The 13,356-nt window shown below is 51.8% G+C and overlaps 1 protein-coding gene across 1 annotated transcript in view; it reads left to right on the forward strand.

The window, feature by feature from the left end:
• GPSM1 (G protein signaling modulator 1) overlaps positions 1-13,356 on the forward strand; it is a 66,555-nt gene that overhangs the window by 37,287 nt on the left and 15,912 nt on the right. Inside the window, exons 10-11 of the mRNA XM_082295370.1 lie at positions 4,988-5,058; positions 7,165-7,344. Coding sequence (XP_082151496.1) covers positions 4,988-5,058; positions 7,165-7,344 — 251 coding nt within the window. The remainder of the gene's footprint in view (positions 1-4,987; positions 5,059-7,164; positions 7,345-13,356) is intronic.

Below are 13,356 nucleotides of genomic sequence, written 5' to 3' on the forward strand. Positions count from 1 at the left end.
GCCCGTTGCTCAGCTGTCAGACTGGATTGTGGAGATGCAGAACTCGGGCGACACGAACACAGAGCATCTTCTGCCAAATCAGCCAGACGAGCACCTTGATGCAAAAGGAACTTCTCTTTATTGCCACATATTGTGTGCAGCTTTTTTCAGAGGAACGGTTTTGCCACAGAGGAGAAAACTGCAGGATTCTTGTTCTGGTGCAGGGTTTTGTTGTGCTCGGGGTCTTTTGGGAGGTTGAGATTTGCTTGTGCTCTGTGTTCCAGTGGATACAGCTCAGTGCTGGAGCCCAGTCCTCCCAGCAGAACAGGGATCATTCCTTGTCCTTGTGGTTCCCAGTTCTGTACCCTCTGACACAGAAGGACCCAGAGCTGTTGGGATTCCTTGGTCCTTTCCTGCCTGTGGGATGGGGGTAAGCAGATGCTCCTTCCCATGGATGGGCACACAACAGCTTGGCACCAGCATTTTATGGCCCAGTCATCGTAAATAACTGATATTATTTGCTTTCTCTGTTTAGAGAAAAGTATTGTTCTATCCCAGTAGCAACTGGGAAAACAAATGCCACCATTTATCAGGCGAGTGCTGACAATAATAGAGGTCAAGTGGATTTATAATGCCAGAACCCATTATGTGTTTGAAGACTAATTAAAGCCTTAAATGAGATGCTTGTCCTACTGGAGGCTGCTTTTTTTTTTTCCCCCTTTCTTTCTTTTCCTGCTGCTGTGCTTGCTTTCCCCCTCCCCCTTTCCTCTTTAAGAGCTTTGCTGTAATAATGGAGCACGAGCCTGACAGAGCTTCCCTGATTAGGTGTCGGCAGCGCATGATTTGAGATGCTCCGTGAGCACTGGGAGCGCTGGACCGTATCTCCACTGTCACTTCGGAGCTGGGAAGGGTTTCCAGACCAGCATTCCACCCCAAACAACTGGCTGGCTGCTCTGACTTAATGATATTGAGTAATATTTAGAGTTGTCTGCCAGAATCAAGGGTCTGTACAGAGGGGGGGAGGCGATGTCCGGGGCTGCGAGAACTCACCCAAAAGCCAAATCAATGTCTTGGTTAATGCAGGTACAGGGGGGAATGACCTTTTTGTGAGAGTACAGCAAGCCCTGATGCTGGATTTGTTGTGTTGTTTGGGGTGCCCAGCCTGTGCTTTGTGGGGAGCAGAGCGTTGTGTGTGCAGCTCGCCCAGGAGTGCTGCAGGCAGCGGGGGCTGATGTTGGCTCCACAACCTTTCCCTGTTGGTCTTCCATGGAGTCCCCTGTCAGGTTGAATTCTGCCTGCTCTGGCACAGCCCCCCTGAGGGATACAGTGTGTTCCCAGCTGCAAATCCAGAACTGGCTCTCTGTCTGGGGTGGGGGGGCCCTGCTCCGCTGCTCCGGCTCGAAGCGGGAGGGAGGCGGCAGCTGCGGGAGAGGGGGCAGAGCTGGGAGTTATCAAAGCACATGTCAGCTTGATGAGAGCTCCTGCCAGAGCTCCCTGAGTCGCTGCTACACATGTTCAGCTCGATCTTGTCAGCTGCAATCTCTTGGAGATGGAGCCTGCCCATGGAGGAGCAAAGCTCTGCCCATCTTGCCCTGGGTGCTCCTTTCCACGAGATCATCCCATCCCCATCTTTGATAAAACTTCCTTGTGCTCTCTGTGGCTGCAGAATAAATACAAGAACGTGAAAACCGTTAAACTCGCCTCAGCAACCAAACTGCAAAAGCAAAAAGTTGAAAAAAATTTTTAAAAATCCCCTTGGTTCGTGGTGCTGCTGGGGAGATCCTAGGTGGGGAGGGAAGGAGGAAGAGATTTTGAAAAAAAATATTTAAAAAAGGAACAACACCCCTGAGCACTGAACAGAGCAACATCCCAGGAGCTGCAGGAAAACAGGGCATGAATGCAGCCAGTCAGGAGCGTTGCTCAGCTGATGTTCACAAGAAGGTTTCAACTTGCTCTCTTTGAGACCTCAGTAAACCTCCAAGACAGAGAGAGCATTTAGAAAGGCCCCTGAGGTTTTCCGTTACTCTGCTGCAGGCTTGGTAAGCATGCCAATAAATGCTGGAGAGAGGGGGAAAAGCCTTCCAGAGGAACAGACCTGGGTTTTCAGCTGCTCAATCCTTCCCATCCCCGGCTGCTGCTGCTGCTGTGGATCAGCACTGGGGAGAAGGAGGCAGAGTTCAACTTTGGCTGAGCATTAAGTGGTGCTGCAGGTATTTCTGGGAAAAATAAGTTGGAGGAGGCTGAAAGTTGCATCTGGAGCCATCTGAGGGAATGGAGACAGAAAGTTAGCGGGACTCCTGTTGTGGGACACTTGTGAGTATGGAAAGCTCTGCTCTCCTGGAAAGTGGATGAGGATGTGTGGGATGAGAAGGGGAGAAGCTCCCACACATCTGGTGGGAGCTGCTGCTGGTGTGGATCCAGTTTCTGGTTGCCCTGAGTGATAGGGACCCTCTAAATTCTTCTTGCTGCTTGTTTTAGTGGTGGTGAGTGAGGATGGTGTTTGGCCCCAGCACTGGCTGGGATTTCTGGAAGAAACAGCTGAGTTGGATGAAGTTTTTTTGTAACTCTGAACTCCTTCCTCTCTCAGCTCAACTGTGTGTAAACCCCACACAGTCCTAGACAGGCACCAGCATCAGAGCAGGAGAAAAAGACGACTTGTTCTGCTGGGCTAGGCTCAGCTGCCTGTGTCTATTAAATTAGCACCGGGCAGGTTTTCTCAGCTCGGAGATTAATGGCTGCTGGCCAGCGGTTCAGCGCTCTGGGAACACACAAAAGCACCTGAGGACAGAGGTGTGTAATTAATGACTCTTTGGACAGCTGGGAATGGTGTGTGTTTATCTAACTGGGCACACTTTGCTGCTTTCTTGCTTTCCTGGGAGTGGCTGTTAAACGGGGCCGTGACGCACACTCGCTTCCAGGGGCTGGCCTTGCCTCTGAGACCCAAATGTGCCTCTGCTCAGGTGTTTGGAGGTGATTTTTACTCCACACCCACCTTGCTGCTGGAGGTTATTCTGAGGGAAGCCACAGGCAGCTCTAGCAGTGTCCATAGGGCGTAACTGGGAGCCACTGGGAACAACCCAGCGCTGCCTTCCCCTTGCTGAGCTCCTGCCTGAGTGATGTGGCAGCACCCAAAATCCTTCACCCATCTCACAGCCGCCTCCTCCATGCTGAGGATGGTGGGAATGTGGTGGAGCAATAGGAATTTTCTTCAGGAATAGGGTTGTTGGGCATTAGAAGGGGCTGCCCAGGGAGTCACCACCCCTGGAGGGGTTCAAGGAATGACTGGATATGCACTCAGTTCTCTGGGCTGGTTGACAGGGTGGGAATTGGTTGGATTTGAGATCTTTGAGGCCTTTTCCAATGTAAATGTTCAGAGCTGCTGCCAGCTGGGCCCCTGGCTTTGTGTGGAAGGGGTAGAGTTTGGTGGAAATGCCGACTGCTCCTCGTGACGTGCGTTCCTCGCTCTCCTGTGTGTTCACATCAGTGTCTGTTCTCCACCTCCAGCCCTGATGTCAGTCCCCTGAACTCAAAGCCTGGTAATGAATCACCTTAAAATGAAGCTGGTGCTAATGTTCCTTTTGGAGTAGAGAGGCAGAAATGTGCAGAAATGTTCTGCTGATTTGAGTCTTTATGGCTGCGAGCAGTAAATCCCTTCAGGGTGGTGAGGGGCACAGACATAAACTTCAGGTCCCTTATGACTGAGCTGTGATGTGTGTTCATGACCTTTGGTGATGTCCCAGCTGATCTGAGCTTGTCTCTTGTGAAGCTGAGCTTTTCAAAGCGGTGCTGTCCTTGGAGCTGGTGCAGTTTGGATACAGCTGTGGTGGCATCTGGAGCCCTGGCTGAGCTGGCAGTGTGCTGGTGCAGGAATCCCTGCAGCCTTTCTCCATTTAATCCCCATGCTCTGCTTTCAGTCAGCCTGGATTTGTGAATTTTGTGCCTTCTCTCTGTTAAGTTTGTGCAGTGAGCAGCTCTGGGGCCCCCTGAGCCCGGAGGGGTAAGGGGCACTGGTGCTGCTGGGTTGGTGGGAGCTGGGGATGGTGGGCTTTGGGGAGTTTGCTGCTGCAGGAGCCACACAAAGCTCGTGGTTTCCATTCTCAGGGCTCAGCGTGGGCATCATTCCTCCCCCAGGATTTCCCCTCAAGCTTGGAAGCTGTCACAGGACCTTGAGTGGAGAGTTTTGGTCTCTGCCCTGCAGGGTGTTGCTGGAGTGGGGTGTCACGTGGGGATCAGCTAAACTGAGCCTTCAGGAATGATCAGGGAAGGGCAGAAGCTTTCCCAGATGTGGTGAAAGCATCCCAGGGCCATTTTGTACATCCTGGGTGTTTGTCAGCAAGGCAAGAGCAGCTGGAGGCAGGTTGAAGGCAGACTGTGGAGGTAAAGAGGGTTTGGAAACCAGGAGTCACAGCTGAGCTGTGTTTCACCCACTCTGTTGTTGTTGGAATCAGACATCAAAATCTTATGAAATCTCAAATGAATATCATAAATCCTGCCAAGTTTTGATTCCTCTGTCAGGTTCAAGGCAAGATTTTGCTCCCCTTAAGGCTGGGCTTGTGATAGTTAGAAAATACTGCTCCTTCACTTAGTTTTCCAGCCTCTGTGGCTATAGAGAAAAGCTCAAAGTTGAGTCCCAGAAGCATTCTTTCAGTTAAAAACACGATGATAAAGCAACAAATCCACAGATGCATGAAATGGTCTATTTGTTACGATTTTTCTTAATGTCAGTCCCATGACTTTTGTGGTTTAGGGTGAGGTTTGTAACTCCAGAATTCCAGAGACCTTGTCTGAGATCGGGGTTGTGGTGTGACCTGGCTGCAGCTCGATAGCCACAGCCTCACACAGCCCTGTGGCAGTGCTTTAAAAAGACCCAAAACAATAGGAAAAAAACCCCACAAGTGAATCTCAAGGCCAACATCCCATCCCTTTGACTTTTAGTGGTTTGGGTTCTCTCTGTGTGACATTTGTGCTGTTGGTGACACCCCCCTGATGTGAATGTGTTGTTTTGTAGGAGCCAGGCCAAAGAAACTCCAGAGGAACAGCATGGACAGCTTAGACCTCCTCAAGTTCCCTTCTGAGAAGGTAAGCAAAGATGTCTGGCCTCAGAGATTGTCAGTGGGAATCTGTACACAGATTCCAGTTGGTTTGTTGTTGACTGGCTTCATTTGCAGGGAAATATGCAATTAGCAGATAGCATTGGAGTCAATGGGATTAACCAAAGAGGGTTTCTAGAGAGCTTGGAGGAAAGGAACAGCTGGTCTGACTAAAAAGGCACTTAACACTCAAAGCTGAAAAGCCACTTCTGGGCTTTTTTTGAAAAAGCAGCCCTTTATTGGAAGGATCATCGTGAGCTGTTCAGCCCCTGGGTGGCTGTGGCAGCTCCTGGTGTCCTGTCACCCTGGTGGAGTGACAGAGGGCAGACACAGGAGAAGGAGCACTGCAGGAGGCAGAGGGTTTGTTGCAGGGGCTCCAAGGATTGCTGTGCTGCTGGGAATGTCAGATCCGAGCAGATCAGCGTTTCCTCCGTGTCCCCAGGGCTGTTCTGGCAGCAGCTGGGAGGCACTGAGCCCTTCCAGCTACAGGGATCATTTCAGTCTCCCAGAAAATCCTGCTGGTGCTGCCGAGGGCTCAGCCGTGCCCCTTCCCAGAGGAGGTGGCCAGGCCTGCAGCCATTCTGCCTTTTTGGGGTGGTTTTGGCACAAATCATTCATGTTCTCCCAGTGCTTTCCAGGCACAGCTCTGCTGAGTGTCCTGGGGAACATTTCCCAGAACTGTCACAGAGAGGAAAAGCTCACCCAAGCTGCAGGTGGGTGCAGACAGGGAAACAACCTCAGGCTTGAGAGACCATTTAGGTGCCTAAAAATCCCAGTAAACACTGGGAAGGCCAGGCAAAAGCTCCTCCCTGAATTAACTCTCTTTGGAAAATAAATTCTGAATGTCCTAATGTATTTTTATCAATTCTCCCAGTGCCCCTTGGCTGTTTTGGCTCTTGCCTGCTCTCACCAACGTGACTCCATCTCTGGGCTGTCGATGGCAGGGGCAGCAGTGCCCAGGGTCAGGGGACATTGGCTTGTGTGTCCTCATCAGAGCAGCACAGCCCCGAGGGCTGGCCAGGGGCTTTGCTGATGTGTGCCTTGCTGCTAATGCTGTTGGTTTCCTGCTCTTCGCTGTAAAAGCTGAACACCACTCGATAGTTCAGGCAGGGTTCTGGATTTCAGGGGTTTCATGGGGAGGATGGAGCAAGCAGGAGCTGTAGGGTCAGGTGTGAGCACTCCTGTGCCCCCTGCAGTGGTCCTTGGCAGGGTGTGAGTTCACTCTCCTTCAGAGAGTGCTCTGGATGCAATTCCTCTTCTCTGTGCTGCTGTGGCTCTCAGGAGCAGGGGGTTACAGCCCTGGGAGAGGCTCCTTTGCTTTGTGCTGTGGTGGAAGTGAGGAGGTTGTAAGGAGTAAATCCATGGAGTGAACTGTGATCTCTCCAGCATCCTCTCAGTGTTGTCTCTGCCAGAAATGCCTTCAAAGCCAGCAAAGCCCCCCTGTTACCACACTTCCAGGAGCTCCTGTCCAGTGCCTCTGCACAGAGTTGTGTTTTGGGGCACAGGGAATGCCCACCTCAGTTCTGAAGCTTCAGCACATTTCAGGAATGCTGTTCCCTGCTCATCCTGCTCTCTCCAGCCTCTTACTCCTTCATCTGAGCTCCTCTGGTTTTATCTCCCAGCCTCTTGTTTATTCCTTTGTGTACCAGACTAAAACCTCTTTCTCACATGCTGGCTTTCACCCTGAAGGTGCTTACAGCCTGTAATTGAGTCATCTCTCCTGTTGTCGTGCACTGAGCAGTGCAAGGGCTCCAACCAAGGCACTGCAAGGCACTTTCTAGATCTGATTTATGTTCATGTGGCCGCTTTTTAAGGTGTGGGCACTGGCCTGGCTGCACTGATGCCATCAACAGCATGCAGGGAAGCCAATCTCGCCTTCCTTATTCTCACTATTCCTGTTTGGAATCCCTGTCACCTCCCTTTCCCCACACCTGGGGTGACAGTCCTGTATTTCTGTGTTTGTGGGAGCACTGAGCACAAGCCCCACATGAGCTGTGCTGCTGTGCCTCTCCTGCTCTGTGGGTAGGAGCCAACAGAGCTCCACTAAAACCTGAGACAGGCACTTGCTGCAGTGACTGTTTCTTGCTTTCCCAAGGACCAGAACGGGGACAGCCACCACGTGCGAGAGCTGAAGATCTCAGGAAAGGAGTTCTTGTCGTTACCTGTGAGAACAAAGAAATACCGGGAGCACCAGTCCAGCTCGGAGAGGAAATCCCAGGGATCCAGTGCATCCCCTCTGGATGCTGGGGAAGTCCGAGTCCAGGTGCCACAGTCGGTAGGAAGATGGTTCTTATCTCCAGTGCTGAGTTCCTCGTGTTTGTTTTTACCTCATTTCCAGCCTGTTGTGTGGGTGGCAGTGGGGCCTTTGGGCTGGAAAACAGAGTCTGCTTGTAGCTCTGCTCTGTTTGTTGGCTCTGGGGGCAGCTCTGGGCAAATCCTTTTGCCTCTTTGAGCCTCAGCATCACTGTCCTTTCAGCAGAGCAGTGGTACCAGTCTCCATCACAAACTGGTCGGTGAGGGATTGGCCCTTAGTGGTGATGTTTATAACCTTCTCTGAGGGACAGGAGTCTGGAGCTGAACTTGGCTGAGTTTAGGTCTGTCAGGATGTGATACCCTGAATTCCAGAAAAGCACAGCAGTTTGGGTGCCTTGTGGAGCTGATTTGATCAGCTCCTGTCGTTCGTGGGGAGTGGGATTGGTGCCTTCAAAAACCAGAGCCTTCCCAGGTCTTTGGTGAGTGACCAAAAGTGCTGGTTGCCTTTGCCAAGTATAGATGTTCCACCTCATGCTCTGATCACACTGATGGTCAATGTGCAGAGTGGGCTCTTAGAGTTCATCAGAGATGGTAGAATTCATCCTGCAGGAGCTTTTCTTTGGAAGCAGCACAGCTGAAACTCATTTCCTCAAGAGCAGGAGCTGGCCCTGATGTGGGTGATTTCCAGGTTACTGGTCCTGTGCTGGGGAGCTCTGATCAGTCTGTGCTTGGCTCCCTGGAGGATGGTGGGGATCCATGTCCTGGGAAGCTCCCCAGGTGCCTTTTGCTGTTTTTAACCGGACAGTTCTGCTGGTTTTGGGGCGTTCCCTTCCGGTTGTGTTGATGTTTGTTGTGACACATGGCAAACACAAATACTGGGGAGCTTTCCTGCAGCTGTGCTGGGTTTGTTCCAAGCCCTGGAAACAGGGCTCACACCCACAATGATGGCACATTTCTGGATCGTGGGAGGGGGCTTGAAGGTGTTTGAACTCAGTGATCTCAAGTGAGAAGCCCCAAATCCTCAGCTTGTTGCCAGGAGAGACGAAGCGTAAGGGAAGGATCAATGATCTCATGGGTGCTTGGAAGTATTTAGGTTTTTGCTTTACACTGAGTCTCTAACACACTATCACAGTTCTGTGATCATGCAGTGATTCCAGATGGAATAAATCCAAGCCAGAAAAGACAGGCCTATTTTTTTTCCTTGGCATTTAAGAAAAGCGAAATTAAATATTTTCATGCTGGCTAAGAAAGAGTCGGAGCTGCAGAGCTTGGGATGAAGCCTGGTTGTGGAGTGGGGATGCTTGAAGGTGTTTCTAGCTCTGAGTCCTTTGTTCCTCGTCTGTGGATCATGGGGAGAGCAGATCCTGCTGTACCTGTGTGCATGAGTGTGTGGACACATCCCTGTTTTACCACAGACATTCCTGTTTTCGGTTCTCTGGCCACTGGAGACCGAATTTTTACACCGACTGGGGTTTTTTTTAGACTTCTCTGAGCTCATTCTTCATCCCCAACAGTGCTTGTGGAAATGGTCTGCTGGGAAAAACATTTCCTACAGCTCACCGGTGCAAACATGATCACTGGGAAGGAAAACAAAGCTCATCTGAGCCAGAGAGGAGACAGCAGCATGGGGGCACACAAGGCAATACAAAAGCAGAAAAAAAACCCACTTCTGCCAGAAATAGCCTTGTATTTTTAACTCAGACATTCAGCTGGAGACCAAACAAAAGCCATGCTCCATCAAGAGCTGGGAAAAGCATTCCTTAGGAGTGTAGCTGTGGATCCATGGACTGGGTCTAAAAAAGGCCCTGTGGGGCTTTGCCAGCCACTGGTCACCTCTTGGCAGCACGTGTGGGGCTTGGGGAGTGGCCAAAGGGCTCTGTGGTGGCCGTGGGGGACACGGCGGGGTCGCTTCAGGGGAGTTCTGCTGTGGTGGTGCTCCCAGCTTTGCCAGGCTCACTCTGCAGCACGGGCCAGACCTCAGAATGTTTAAAGTCAGCGTCATCCTGTGGGTTTTGCCAAGAGCAAAGCAGCCCCACTGTGTTCTGCTCTTGCAGGGGAGTTGAAAAGCTGCAGTTCCATCCGTGGGAGCCTTTGTAATCAAAGGTAGCAAACCCCACCCAAATGGGAGAGAAGCTCTTCCTGGTCAGGCTGTTCAGACAACAATTCTCCCAGATCCCTCATTTTGTGAGGGAAAAAGCAAAAATTGTCTTTAATCCATTGGCAAACCCTGAGTCCTTAATTAGAGGTGAGCTCTAAAGGTTGATCTGAGGTGCTTTTCTGGGGTGCCACAATCTCTGCTGTCCTATGGCAGAGGAGAACCCAGGCTGTGTGCAGGGGAAAAACTCATCCCAGGACTCCCAGGTCCAGTGATGTAACCTCTGGACGAGTCCTGCTGTCAGCACAGCCCCTGACCTCCATCCCAAGGGGCTTCTGCAGCCGGGCAGCTCCCGGGATGGGGAGGTCCTGGAGGTGAAGGTGCCTGAGTCAGAGCTCCTGGATTCAGCACCCATCCCCTGCCTGTTGTTTACCTCCCTCTTCCCCATCGTGTGATGGGGTAATGCTGCTTGCCTGCCTCCCCCGGGGAGGTTACAGAGGCGTGATGATGGCTGTAAAGTTGTTTGAGCTGTGGATGGCAGGAGCCGTGGTGGTTGTTATTAGCATTGGTGATGATGCTGCTAATTACTGAGCTGCTGGGAAACTCCCCATGGGAGGAGGCGGCAGAGGGGAGGCAGGAAAAAGTGAAGTGAGCAGGGGATGGAGAGGAGCCTGTCCCTTCTGGCAGCTCTGTCGGGCCCTGAGAGGAGGGCTCAGCCTGCGGGAAAAGCCGTGGGGATGCTGGGATGGATGGGAGAAGCCATGGCCCAGGTGCTGCGGAAGGTAGGAGAGCGTGGCAGGTCCCCCCTGTGCCTCCGCCCTTCCTGCCCCTGCTGTGCAAGAGGCTGGTGTTGAACGTGATGCTCATGCAGGAGGCTCCTGACCCTGCTGGGGCAGAAAGGGGCTTCCTTACCCTTCCCAGGGCCCCCTGAAGTGGGGGAATTTCCCAGCCGTGGCTGGTGGTCGCTGGGAGGAGAAGGACCAGCCCTGCCAGGGTTGGAGGATGAGCAAGGACAGGGTCCTGCTCACCTGTGAGCCCAGGTGTGCAGCTCCCCTGGAGCTGTGAGTGCCTGGCTCTCCACAGCAAAGGTGGGTTTGGTCTGGGAGAAGCTGGTGAGGGTGAGATGCTTCTGGCCACGTTTTTGCTCTGTTGCAGCAGAGCCCTGAGCAGAAGTGGCTGTGTTAAGAGCTCCATCTCTGTGCTGCAGTTGTGGGCAGGCAGATCCAAGTCCCTCCAAATCCCTCCCTGGGACTCATGCAGTGCACACCTTCCGAGTTTCCTCTCTTTTAGAAGGAACATCAAAGCACAGGTTTTGTACTACATGAAACTTGCAGACATCAAAGGCTTGCTCATAAATTTAACCCCTCTCTCCACTGTGCTGAAGGTCAGAACGCTCCAGCTCAGGATTGACTTGGTAGCAGATGTGTTTTAGGGGGTTATTAGAAGGTTACTGGAAGGATGGGATTTTTCTAACACTTCAAAAATATGAGAGATTGTGTCTCTCACCCTCCTCTGTGCAAAAAGGAGAGGCCCATGGAAGAAAGGGGCTGTGTATTCTGGAAAAGACTTCCTGGGGACCTGCCCCAATTCTGTGTTTAAGGTCAGCACTGAGCTGAAATATTTGAGGTCAATGGGACTGAGCATGAGCCGGGGTTCAAGGGCTAAAACCCTTTATTGTGTCAAGGTCCAACAGCTGGAGCAAAACTCACGGGGTGGGGTAAGGCTCAAACCCGCTCCTCTCTAGATCTGTGCTCTTGAATCACGCCACAGCAGGGCCAGGAGACACTGCAGAGACAGAGGCAGAGAAGTGGGTATTTGCTTTATTCGGCGCGCCGGGTGTGTGGGGATCGCTCCTCCAAACACACACACCTGGTGCTCCCTACAACACAGTATGATGGGCTAAATTATGAATATTCATCACGTTCCTTGGGACAGGTGTGGTTATACAAATTATTTCTCGGAAGTCATTAGCATATGGGCCACGCATGCGCTGTGTGTCCTGGTGGTCGCGCTGAGGAAGACCTCTCCTCTTCCTCGAGGGTCTTTCTGATGAAGGCCAGTAGTCACCCTCCCAGTGAACTTCTCACCTTTCTCCCTGGGCATGCGTAGTCCTTTGAGGAATGATTCAGCGGTCTCTGAGATGATCCTTGTCCCCTCTATCTTGACAAGATTAGGGTGAATTTGGCTTCTCAGGTTTTGTAATTAACATCTGCTGTCTGAACTAACATTTGATGTCTCCCAATAGTTAACTTGTGCTTCCATGAGTTAGTTATTGACTGCCCCTTCTTCACTCTGGAAATGGTCCTGATCCTCCGGGCTCTCCCCTTCCCAGGGAGTGATTCGTCACTCTCCAGATCTGTCCTCAGCCAAGCCCATTTATAGTCAAGGGAAAGAGGAGCTGTGTCTGATTGCAGTGACGACTTGCAGGGTTGCTGATGTATTTAGACACCGAACAATTTTCAAGCACTCTGCATCACCAAACATTCCCTTGGACAAATGTTTTTATAAGGCCTTTTTTATGATTACAGTGAGAAGCAACCATAAAAGAAGGGAATTTTTTTGTAGGTCATACGACCCCGCCCCAGAGGCAGTTTGCCAGAGTTCTTCTGATGGTTTTGTGTCTCAGGAGTTCCTGGGGGATTGTTGGGTTGCAGGATGCTCGTGGTTGACCCTCTGAGGGTCAGCCCTGGGGGCAGTGGCAGGGAGCAGAGCTGGAGGATCCTGCCTGTCCTTGCTGAACCAGGGGTTGTCCAGGCAGCTCTTGGCTGTCAGGTGTCCCCATCCATCCCTTGTGACTTCACTGGGAACTGCAGAATGGGCTGGGGTGCAAGGATGTGTCAGCCTTGGGGGTTTCTGGCCCCACAGTATCATTTCCCTGGTCACCTCGTCTTGTTTGAGAGGAGATTGACACTTCCTCAATTCCCTCAGGAGCTGGAACGTGGGGTTTACACCAGGCAGCCTTTGCTGCTCTGTGGTGCATCTTCCCTCTCTTTTAACGTCAGGTTGGTCCCTGCTTCATCTCCCACAACACAAGGGCAGTGCAAATCACACCCTCCTTTATCCCACAGCCTCCATGTTTGCTCAGCTGCAGGGGTATAATTATGCCATTAGTGCTGGTCAGACTTTCTGGTGTAAACGTGCTCTGAGAGCTGGGGAGTGGAGAGGAAGGGAGCAGCCAGAGCCGGGGAGAGAGGAAAGGCAGCTGCAGCTAAATTTAAGGCTGTTCCTATGACACCTGGAGGCTGCTGTGGTGGTGTCAGTCCTCTTGGAAGTGAGCAGGTAAACACTGAGCCGTGGCTTGTTCTTGGAGTGCTTTATCTTCCTGTTGGGACCTTCCAAAGTGCTCGGGGCAGGGAGGCTGTGCTGTTTCCTAGCTGGAGGCAGGATGTGCAGGAAAACCTGGAGATCTCGAGCCTGACAGGTATGAGGAGGCTCTTCCAGGGATTTGGGCTGTCGGGAGAAGCAGTCAGGGATCTGGTTGTGTCCCCAGAGTCATCTTAAATTGTCTGACCTGTCTTTCTCTCTGAGTCTCTTTGTTGAGGTGCACAGTCCTTCTTTAGCTCCTGCTCTCTGGCTCAGGTTGCACTGATGCTGCACGAGCCAGGAGAGGTGTAAGAACTGCTCTCCCAAATCTGGAGGTGCAGCAGAGCCAGAGCCAAGGCTCTCGGGAGTTCTGCAGAGCCCTGACAGTAATTCTTCACTGGGACTTCGGTGCTGGCATGGGAGGCAGGGAAATGAATGTGGGGCTAGAAAACCTCTGCAAAAAGTGGCTGCACGGAGAAGGTGGGGGGAGGCAGCAGCATTTTCTGGCTTGTGCTGCCTCTGCTGCATTCGTTGCCTCAGAGGCAAATTATCAGTTTCTTCCTTGAATATTAACAGCTGCCAGGTAATGAATTCCCCCTCTCTGTTTTATAATGGCACTAAAATTGGGATTTGCCT

Source organism: Coloeus monedula, assembly GCF_965178545.1.
Source record: "Coloeus monedula genome assembly, chromosome: 21".
Lineage (NCBI taxonomy): Eukaryota > Metazoa > Chordata > Aves > Passeriformes > Corvidae > Coloeus > Coloeus monedula.